Source organism: Equus quagga, chromosome 15 (assembly GCF_021613505.1).
Source record: "Equus quagga isolate Etosha38 chromosome 15, UCLA_HA_Equagga_1.0, whole genome shotgun sequence".
Lineage (NCBI taxonomy): Eukaryota > Metazoa > Chordata > Mammalia > Perissodactyla > Equidae > Equus > Equus quagga.
Window position 1 is genome coordinate 40124425 of NC_060281.1, and position 11487 is coordinate 40135911.

The 11487-nt window shown below is 41.9% G+C and overlaps 1 protein-coding gene across 1 annotated transcript in view; it reads right to left on the reverse strand.

The window, feature by feature from the left end:
• The window catches only part of SCGN (secretagogin, EF-hand calcium binding protein), a 44922-nt gene extending 33941 nt beyond the window's left edge, over window positions 1-10981 (reverse strand). Inside the window, exons 1-4 of the mRNA XM_046640935.1 lie at window positions 10724-10981; window positions 9733-9803; window positions 4668-4760; window positions 2039-2128 (exon numbers count right to left, since the gene is read on the reverse strand). Coding sequence (XP_046496891.1) covers window positions 2039-2128; window positions 4668-4760; window positions 9733-9803; window positions 10724-10805 — 336 coding nt within the window. The 5' untranslated portion in view covers window positions 10806-10981. The remainder of the gene's footprint in view (window positions 1-2038; window positions 2129-4667; window positions 4761-9732; window positions 9804-10723) is intronic.
• Between the last annotated feature and the right edge of the window lie 506 nt (window positions 10982-11487).

An 11487-nucleotide genomic window follows, 5' to 3' on the forward strand; every position in this document is an offset into this window, starting at 1 on the left:
TTATTTATGCAGGTGTTAGGATGAATAATTGTGTGTGTGTGTGTGTGTGAGGAAGATTGGCCCTGAGCTAACATTTGTTGCCAACCTTCCTCTTTTTGCTTGAGGAAGATTGTCACTGAGGTAACACCTGTGCCAATCGTCCTCTATTTTAAGTGGGATGTTACCACAGCGTAGCTTGACAAGCAGTGCTAGGTCCGCACCCAGGATCCGAACCTGCGAACCCTGGGCCACCAAAGGGGAGTGCACAAACTTAATTACTTCACCACCAGGCCAGCCCCAGGATGAATAATTTTTTAAACAAAGATCCTAATGTATATACAATTTTGTTTCTTAATGTTATAATACGTTTCCTCCAAGTCATTAGATATTCTTTGAAAACTTGATCTTTAGTGATGCATAAAATTCCGCAATGTGGCTTTTCTCTCATGAACCTTCAATGCCTAGAAGAATATAAGCATATTGCAGGTGTTTATAAGTATTTGTGGAATGAAGGAATTATATGAATGTATTATAATTTACCTAATTTTTCTTTCATTGTTAGGAATTTATGTTATTTTTAATTGTAACTGTAAGTAACTATAAGCAACATTTAATGAACATCATTGAGCAGAAAACTTGTCTACGTCTCTGATTATACCCTTATGATAGATGCCTGGAGAAGATAACTATTAAGTCAAAGGATAAAGGTTTTTTTTAATTAACTCTAGATAAGGAAATTTTAAAAGATCTTGATTACATTTTTGCAAAATTATTTTCCATACAGTTATCCAATGTGCATGCCTCCCAACAGAGCACGAGCAACAATCTCAGTGCTTCCTTGCCAGCACTGCATTTATATATATGTATATATATATTTTTTTGAGGAAGATTAGCCTTGAGCTAACATCTGCCACCAATCCTCCTTTTTTTTGCTGAGGAAGACTGGCAGTGAGCTAACATCCATGCCCATCTTCCTCTACTTTATATGTGGGACATCTACCCCAGCATGGCTTGACAAGCAGTGCATAGGTCCACACCTGGGATCCAAACCGGTGAACCCCGGGCCAACAAAGCAGAATGTGTGAACTTAACCACTGCACCACTGGGCCAGCACCCCCAGCACTGCATATTTTTGTTGATTCTCTTAAAATCTTTACCAGTTTGGTAAAAATTAGTTGTTTTTGATTTGTATTTCTTTGGCTATCAGCATATTTTTACTGCATATTCAGATTTCTTCTGTGAATTGACTATGCATATGCTTGCTCAATTTTACATGACTTCCACTTGGCCAGGAAGTAAACAAAGTAGTGCAAAGGGATGCTAAGTTATTATCTCCTAAATGGAGATTTGATAACTGTTTCAAGAATGGCATCCTGGATGCAGTAGCTGTTTTGAATCGGCCACTCTGGCTTTGGAGAAACCCTGCTCTGCCCTTCCCTGGTGTTTTTTCACCAACAGACAGTAACACCTAGAGGCTGAATGAAGAGATAAAAGGAGCCATTTAATTCCGCCTTTAGCTTTTACTCAAGTGAAATGATTGCAAACAGATCTGCTGGCTGGATCGGCACTCTAATAAGTTATGTCTTGATTGTACTGTACCTTCAGAACTAGAATTAGTTGCCAATATTTAAAAATAGTTTCACACAGAGTCTAGATGTCTACACAGCATTCTTAAAAGGCAGCAGTTCACTGGAGCTCCGCAGGGCTGTTGGCTCTAGGTGGAAAAACGTGCTCGCCAGTCTCCACAGTCCCCCGCCTACTCTCCCATCACATTCCTCAGCGTAGTATCTGCCTGGTCCCTTGTCCAAGTCTTCCTCTGGCCCAGGCTAAAGGACTCTGTCAGCTCAGGAGCAGCCTAGGTCAGCCCACTGAGAGAGAATACTGGGGCTTAGGGCCAAAGTCCCTGCTTTATCACCAAGGGATTCTGTGCTTGGTCTTGTCCTCGGTGGGAAGCTCTCCCTTGGGGACTTGGCAGGAGTGGTGGCAGCCAGAGCAGGTGGCTGGGATTCTGACCTCTTCTCAACCCTCATCCTCCATAGAGACTCAACCAAATACTTACCTGCATAAACTCCACACTGCTGTCCAAGGGGGTTTCCTGGCGAAAAAGCAGAAGAAAGTTTTCATCCTCGGACAGGAACATGCTGGAAAGCTAAAGAAATGGGGAGAAATAGCTGTCAGTGACACTGGCCAGTACTCCCTGGGTGAAAGGCATGGTGGAACATATTATAGGGCAGAAGGTCTTTGCTCTCTCGGGATGGCGAGCCCAACTTGAAGTTCTGTGCTCTTGATTGTCACTCCTGATTCACTGATTCTTTCAAAAAGTATTTCACCCTCATTAGGCAGGAAACACTATGCATATTTGCCTTCCATTAGCTTACAATCCAAAATAACAACAATTATCATTATTATTTAATAGTACATTTGTTAGTGCTTAATATATTTCAGGCACCTTTTAAAGAACTTCCAGTATTATATGAATTTAACTCTATAATAATAATAGAAAATAAAAATAGCAAATAATTCTTACATGTGCCATGAATTATTCTAAATGCTTACATATGCGAGCTCATTTAATCCTAGCAACCTTTAGGGTACACAACACATCATTGTTATTATTTATGAGTTAAGGAAACTGGGCTACCCAGAGATACGGAACTTACTGTAATTAAGTAGTTAGTAAGTGGTGGAGTCAGGACTTTAACTAAGCCCTCACTTTTTTTTTTTTTAATATTTTATTTTTTCTCCCCAAACCCCCCTGGTACATAGTTGTATATTTTTAATTGTGGGTCCTTCTAGTTGTGGCATGTGAGATGCCACCTCAGCATGGCTTGATGAGTGGTGCCATGTCCACACCCAGGATCCGAACCAGTGAAACCCTGGGCTGCTGCAGCACAGCACGCAAACTTAACCACTCAGCCACGGGGCCAGCCCCTAAGCCCTCACTTTTAACCGCTATGTTATGCTCATGAGGTGCTGTATATACATCCCTTCAGTGCCGTATGCCAAACAGGAATGATTGATGTTTAGCTTAATCTTGAATGTTAGGGCCAGTTTTATGTCACAACTTGCCTGTAATTGGAATAAGTGAAATAGTCAATGCTATAACAGAAGAAGGTAGGGGAGACCCTGCTACTCTTAAACTCAGAGACACATGAGGTTTTTTGTGTTTTATTTTTTTGAGGAAGATTAGCCCTGAGCTAACTACGGCCAGTCCTCCTCTTTTTTGCTGAGGAAGCCTGGCCCTGAGCTAACATCGTGCCCATCTTCCTCCACTTTATACGTGGGATGCCTACCACAGCATGGCGTGCCAAGCAGTGCCATGTCCCCACCCGGGATCTAAACCGGCAAACCCCGGGCTGCTGAGAAGCGGAATGTGCGAACTCAACCACTGCGCCACTGGGCCAGCCCCACATGAGGTTTTAAGAAGCCTTAGAACTGACACAGTCCTACATCATTGGATTTTCTACAAACAACCTCAGTTAGGCTCATTTGCAGGACTCCATGACAAAATGGTTGGCATGGATGTCAAAGTTGTGGCCAAGTTCCCAATTGCTTCGAGAATGTCTATCTGGTATTAGTAAGATAACAACATAGTTTTCAGTTACTTACCATGTTTCATTCATTCATTTATTGTCCACCAATGTTTATTGAGCACCACTATATGCTGTGCTCCATTCTAGGGGCTGGAGAATACAGCCATGCACATGTCATCATGAGTGCTTCACTATTTCTAGCCTGACACTTGCGCATACCTTTCCATTAATGGACACACTGATATTTTTACATCAATTACAATGCAGATTATTGGTAACGTATATAATTTTTGCCTTTCAGTAAAAGTTTGGGAACATCTACACTCATAAATCTAGAGTTTAGTTTATTAGTTTTCTGAAAAGGCAGTCTCCTGGTGAACATGTCCATTTTTTATAAGGAGACATTATACAGTATGAACCTATATAGATCCATACGTGTGAGTGGAGTTACACTTACACCACTGCCACTTATTGATGCTGGGAAAGTAACTCAGCTTTCCTCATCAGTAAAATAGGCATAACGCTCCAGGCCTATGTTCTAATAGCTACTGTTGGGATAAAATAACATGATATGTGTGGAAATCCTTTCTAAACGGTGAAGCTTTTTGTAACTGGAAAGAAGAATGATCAGGTTAAAGACAGCCTATCCAAGGCACTGCATGCTTAACAGAGCTCCTTTCTTTAGTAGGTCATCCATAAATGTGGTTCAGCTTAAGAAAAGACAGATGCTGTCTATTTTGTTTTTAATGATCTTCAGAGATAGATCTTTTTAACCTCCAGTGGGAGCTGATGCTGAAGTTTAAATGCATTTATTGTCAGTAAGTTTTTCCTTATATCAAGGTTAATTTGAACAGGACACTGTGCAGAGAGACAAATATTAGATCAAGTAACTTAAAGGCCTCCAGCATTATCAATTCCCCAATTATTAAATAAGTATAAATATTGATTGACCTAAATAAAATAATAGAAGAATCATGCACTCTGTGTTACTAAGCAGATGAAAAAGGAGAGGTGAGTACTTCAAAAATGTTGTCTAGGCCAACTGTCTTGCAGAGTGTTCTAATTTCCCAATCAAATGTAAGATTTTCATTATCTTTCAGAGGAATTTATAGCCCACAAAGGCACAGTTAAGAAAAGTACAGTTGTGAAAGGTACCTCTTTCATCTGTATGTAACCATCTTTAGAGACATCATGAGTAGCCATAAATTGCTGTTTCAACTTCTGCACATTTTCTTCCATGACTCCATCCTACAATAGGCCAGAAAGAACCACATTAAAGCCCCTGGGATCCCAAAAATATAGTTAGGATATCAAATATTCAGAGCATACAATCTGATAGTTACGTTAGTCTAACCTGGAAAACAGGTCGCTCAGCCTTTTAAAGCAAGCCTACCATGTTGCAGAAGAGACAACCGTGATGGAGATTTCTTGAACAAACAACCACTAATCACAATCTCGACTAGGAAAGACGTAGCTAGTAAGCTCCTAAAATATGAATGAAGAGAAGCTCAGAGACTAGAGTGTTGAGAGAATGAATTTGAACATCATTATATGCTTTGTTTTGACAAAAGATTATATTGTAATGAACATACAGACTTTCTTCCCAAGAACTCAGAGGTTTTGATCTATTTTAGGTGAAAAGTCTAGTTCTTCTGGGCCCCTAGTTTGCCATAGCTCATTCTCTTAATCTTCTCCTTGGACTCATTGAGGAAAAAATAATTCGAAGAGAAAAATAATTAAAGAAGAAATGAAAGTAATAAAGTAATTGTTAAATTATGGAAGATGTCACATCTTCCTTCCAGGTACAACCTATTCTATGCATTAAATTGTTCTTCATCAGTGAACTGCAGGGTTATTGCAAGCAAAGATGCTATATAGAATCAACAGTGGAGAATGAATTCTGATGAAGACTCCAGACTTGATCAGTCGTGCTAAATTCATTCTCTCTAGTACTACCCCAATGTCCCTGCCAACCAGGTTTCCTCATATGACACTCCACGAAATAGAAAGAGAGTAGCCTCCCTGGTCTTGGCACCATAGATATTGTGTGTGTGTGTGTGTGTGTGTGTGTGTTTGGGTGTATATGTGCACCATACAGAAAAGCACGATAGAAATCACTCAACAAGATGGGCCTTCACGTTGAGTTTCAGCTTGGCCTTCTAGATTAAGAGTTCTGCCAGGATAGCTGCCATTTCTATATCTCTAAAATATAGTATCTGTGGAATGAATAAATGATTCTTTATGGTGAGCTGGGCATTTCCAAAAGAAGTTAACTCACATAGGCCATGTTGTGGAAAAATTAGATTTCAAAGTAAATAAGTATGAAGCCAAAGAAGATAGAGCCAGATTGTACATGCCACCTTCAGTTTGAAGGCACAGACCCTTGACTTCTGTCCTCTCAGACCTCTAACCCCAAAGACCATGACTATTCCTTGGATGGAAAGCAAAAGAGCCTAGGGCTCCCTCTGTGGTAATTTCAGTCAGCACCAACCCTGCCACCTTATCTGAGACTCTACCCCCAGCAGGGACTTATTGTCTCTGAAGCATTGAAAGAGCCCCAGCACGTGCTGCAATCTGGACATGAAGAATGTGTGCACAGCCACGGAAAGAGGTGCTCTGCGATACACGGGCCAGACCTGGACCTGGTTCAGAGGCCAATTCTGAGCATTTGAAAAGAAAAAGGTGGGCAGAGTGAGAGGGGCAAGTAATAGAAACAGTAGCAAGAGCAGCTGATTTTTCCATAAGTCAGTTCCCTCAGAGGCTCTGAGGAGCAGGTAATTACAAACAGGCTGGTTCCTCTCCAAGAGCGACCTGTAGGCAGGTTGCTGTTAAAACCTTAAAATTCCTTTTCTGAGATCTCTGTGACCCATTAATCAGGGGAGGAGAGTAGAGCTATTCAGCCTTCTGAAGAACTGCTTCCCGCTCCTAGACACCAGAGTGAGGCGCTGCCCAGTCATGGAGGGCTCCCTGCTGCTGGTTCTGTACTCGCGAGGGCATTGATGATTAAAAGTAGCTGTCACAAATGATGACTTCCCCTCAACTTAAAAGGCTTCCACTTTTGAAGTCCTGCCCTCTTGTTAAGGACATGCTTAGGGCCTACTCATTTCTCAGCAGGGAAAAAGCCCAGAATTAGGAATAGTTTCCTTCATCATGGTTATCCAGGTAGCATGGAGTGCTTAGCAAAGGTCCCTGTAGCCATCCTCCCCAGGGTAATGCCTCAGCATTTTGAAGGGGAACATGGCACATCATACAATTTTGGGTAACAGTTTAAACAGCTTATTGCCCTGGCTCCAAAAGCTTTCTCTCTAGCCGAGTGCTGAGGAGAGGTACCTGGGGCTACAGCCACAGCTCAGCAGGACTGGCCTGATTATATTAGAATCCCCTCTCCAACAAGGAGTTTTTTTTTTCCCTGGGACAGAGGGTGAAAGGAGATGCAAACTGATTTAGGGTGCCTTAAAATGCAAGATCTTAAGCAGACTCCAAATGTACTGAAATACCTAGCGGATGGGACCTGGGGGTCTGCATTTTAACAAATATAGATAATTCTTAAGCACGTCAGAATTTTATTTCCAAAGCCCAGCCTTCCAACCCTCTTCCCTCCAGCCTCAGGAACGCCTGCATTGAACACAGTTGCACAGGACAGCGGTGAGAGATTTGTTGTCCCCTTTCCTCCAAGGACTATGCCTGCCCTTGTGTGAGAGGGGCCAGATCTGAGGCAGAGGTGATGGTAAGAACAGCCAAGCTAAGCAAATGTTGGAGAGCATGTGGAGAGAAGGGAACTCTCATACACTGCTGGTGGGAGTGCAAAGTGGTACAGGCACTATGGAAAACAGTATGGAAATTCCTCAAAAAATTAAGAATGGAACTACCATACAATCCAGCTATTCTGCTCCTGGGTATTTATCCAAAGACCATGAAAACATGAATGCATAAAGATACATGTGCCCCTATGTTGATTGCAGCATTATTCACAATAGCCAAGACTTGGAAGCAACCTAGGTGCCCATCAAGGGACAAAGAGATAAAGAAGAAGTGGTATATATACCCAATGGAATACTACTCAGCCATAAGAAATGATGAAATCCAGCCATTTGTGACAACATGGATGGACCTGGAGGGTATTATGCTAAGCAAAATAAGTCAGAGGGAAAAACTCAAATACTGTATGATCTCACTCTTAAGTAGAAGATAAAAACAACAGCAAACAATCACACAGAGGCAGAGATTGGACTGGTGGTTACCACAGGGGAAGCGGGCAGGGAGGAGGGTGACAGGGGTGATTAGGCACAGTGTTGTGATGGATTGTAATTAGTCTTTAGGTGGTGAACACGATGTAAACTACACAGAAATCAAAATATAATTATGTACACCTGAAATTTATATAATGTTATAAACCAATGCTGCTTCAATAAAAAATAATTAAAAAAAAAAAAAAAAAGAACAGTCAAGCTGCAAGAGAGGGCATCCCTCTTCTCTCTCACTAATGGCAACGGTGCCTCTCAAGTTAGCCAAAGCCCCAGAAGACAGCTTGCAGTGTCCTCAGCTTAGAGCAGACCCTTGTGTTTGAGTAGCCCCAGCCCCCACCCCATGACAGAAAATAAGACACTTTCAGTTTCAAAACTGACAGCAACTTTTCTCCTCTTTTTCTGTAAATCACTAAAGCAAGGAGCCTTCTGAAAATGTGTGAAGTTCCAAGTCTCTGAGAATTTGGTTTTTTGACCACCCAGTTTATTCCAAAGTGTTGAATGGTTTTGCCTTTATTTTTTTGTTTTCCTCAAATACTCCTGTCACGTTTGACAAAACGGCATCTGACTCATGGGTTTTGGAATGCCATGAGCCCATTTACAGCAGTCAGTGGGAGCAAGGCAAAGAAAGAAAAACAGAGAGAGATAAAGGAAGAGAAAGGAAGCAAAGAGGAAAGAAACTGATGAAAGAAAAGAAATGAAGGACAAAGAGATGAGATAGATAGGAAAGAGAGAGGGAAAGTGAAATAAAAGGGAGAGGAGAAACAACAAGAAAGCATTGAAAAGCAGGGGGAATGGAGATAAAAAGAAAGAAGTAAAGAGACAGAAGAGAGACGGAAAGAGATGGAGAGACATAAGAAATACAGATCAGAGAGATGAGAGACAGCGCAGTCAGGGGGAAATCAAGAGACGATGGGAGATGAGAGCCATGAAACACAGAGGTAAGAAACAGTTGGAAATGTGCATAAAAATGAGGGGACAGACATAAAAAGAGAGACAGAATATGAGAGGCAGGCAGAGAGAGAGAGACAGAGAGGGACCAAGAGATCTGTGTGGTTGTTGGAGGCAGATGGCAGTCTCTTTTATTCTGTGTTGGCTGCCCCACCACCACCTCAAAACACCCTCCCCGAGCTCTCCTTGGTAGTACAGAGCTCCTAGTACCCCTCATTGGGCTCCTACATGAAAGAGTGATGTGCTTCATATCCTTCCATGTAGACAGTTATATCTGGGGATGGACTAGCTCCACAATTCAATCTAAATTCGACTGTTTCCAGAGCTACTCTGCTTTCCCTTCATCCCCTGATGGAGTCTTTACCACATTCTCCTGTCCCCAGGCTGCTGTGTCTCTGTGTATTTCCTCTGCGTTGGTACAGAGATCTTCAAAAGTTAATCTACATCTCTCAAGGCCTCTCAGGGAGGGACATGAACACTGGATAGATTGGTCTACATTTATACCTTGGCTCTGGATATGTTGGCTATTTCCTGGTTTGTCATTCCCTAATAAATCTGTAACTTCCTCTAATAAAATGAATAATGGAAACAATTTTAAATGGTTTGTTTGTGGTTTGCTCTCAAAGGAGTATCGAATGCACTAAACCCACAACCTTAAAGCTCTTAACATCTTTTCCACCTTTTTGAACAAAGTGAGCTGCCTTATCTTCAGGTTTAAATCCATTAGCAGAGACATAACCAAGGAAACGTTCAAAACAGAGTTGTTTGAATCTACAGTTCAGATCCCTGAGTAGATGACAGATGTTACACTGAAAGTCAGTGACCAGCACGTCTAATGCTACAGTTGTACCTCATAAAACCTGCCTAAATCCCTTTGTGTTGCTAGGAGAGAGAAAAAAATTACATGCATACAAGGAAAAAAGCAGTCAGATAGGATTAATAGGTACAAATCAACATAAGACTTAACTCTTCTTGTATTTCACTAATAGACACATAAATTAATGCTTAGTAGCACAAGTACTTACATCGGTACCCAATTTTGTCAACGTGTGATGAAAGAAAACATCAAGCTCCTTCTCTTCTATGTAACCTTTTTCTAAATGCAAGAAGATATGCATAAATAATAGTCACTTATATAGAATAACATGTGACATTTAGTATTTATCTAGATTTGTTTTTAATCTCGAAATTTATAAAATCCCCATGGGTACTAGTCTTTGCTATTCTAGTAACTAAAGGCCCACATCTACCTCCAGAAAACAAGGATTTGAGTAATAAACACACATTCAAAAATAAATGCTTTGTGCTAGTTTTATATGAATATTTGGAAAAGAAAAGCTATTAAAATATGAATTTTAATCCACAAATAAACATGAGTTTTAGAATAAAATCCAACCCAAGGATTCTAGAAGCTTGGAAAAAGTTAACAGATGTAAGTATTGAATCTTAGTTTGCAGGGTCAAAACACACACTTCAGATATTTTCTTGATGGTAGTTTAATTATTAATAAAGACAAAGCAAAAGTTAAGTAGTTCCATTGTCTTTTCAAGTAGTTTTTTTGGAGGGGTGAAGGTAGTGTTTTTTTGAAAGTTGATCAAATTCATGCTCCCTTTGAGAGAGTGAGGGTTATACCACAAAGTCACTGAGTGAAAATGAGCATATTTAGGGAGGGCTGACTTCAGATACCTGAGTGTCAGCCCACAAGACTCAAATATATGTAATGATATTTGTCATTATATATATGGTATATCATTACACACACGCACACACACACAGATTGGGAAGTGGGGCAAGTCCCTCCTTCCACCCTGAATTTTCACAAGGTATCTAGATGTGTAACTCCAGTATACCAAACGTCTGCCAGGTATCCTGCGTTAGGTATACTGCCTTAACGCTGGAAGACGACTTTCCCTGCAAGGAAAGACGTACGGGAAGGGGAAACTTCAGGTCCTTTCAGCGGGACCGGGCGCGGAGCCACGTCTACACCTGAACGTGCAGGTGGCTTGTTCTACTCACCCTCCGCGTCAAAGCGCTGCCAGACCTGCCAGAAGCCAGCGGCGTCCAAGCGCCCCTGCGTCTTTTCGCGGGCGCTGTCCATGGTATTGACCACGAAGCTTAGGCACTGGCTGGCAAGGAACACCTACAGAACTTTAGCGACGACTCCTTTATGATATTTTCTGACTCCCTCGCCTGCTTCTTTCACTCTCTGATTTGCTTTGAGCACCTGTCTGTTGTGCGAGCGCGAGGGCGGCTGGCGAGACTGCTGGTGGCGCCTTGGCGTCGCCAAGCAGTCCCCGAGCCGGGACGGCGGGCTCTCAGCGAAACCAGCTGCCTGGAGCCCGCCCCGCTCCTGGCGCGTAGGTCCCTGCCCCGCCCTGCGCGCTGTCCTCGGCAGATCCACAGGGGAGCTCGTCTGCCTCCGCGCTGTGGGGAATTCGAGGAGAAAGGAGCTGTCTCCCAGTGTCTATGGTTCATGCTTTTAACCTTTAACTTGTTTGTCAAACTCAGAAAACATCCCCTTTACGTTTGACTCACGTTGCAAATTTGTGTCTCAAGCGTTTTTCTAAAGAGAGCTCCTCCCTAGTTAAAGAGTTGGAAGAGGTGTCAGAGTCCTTTGGACTTGATGAGTTAGAAATGTAGTGTATAGGGAGGATTGCAGTGAGTTGGAGAAGGATGATAGTGATAATAGTAAGATATTACTATTAAGCATGGGGACAGTCAATAGCAATTATTGATCCCTAATTGTACAGAGCATGTACATTTTTGTGCTATAATGCACT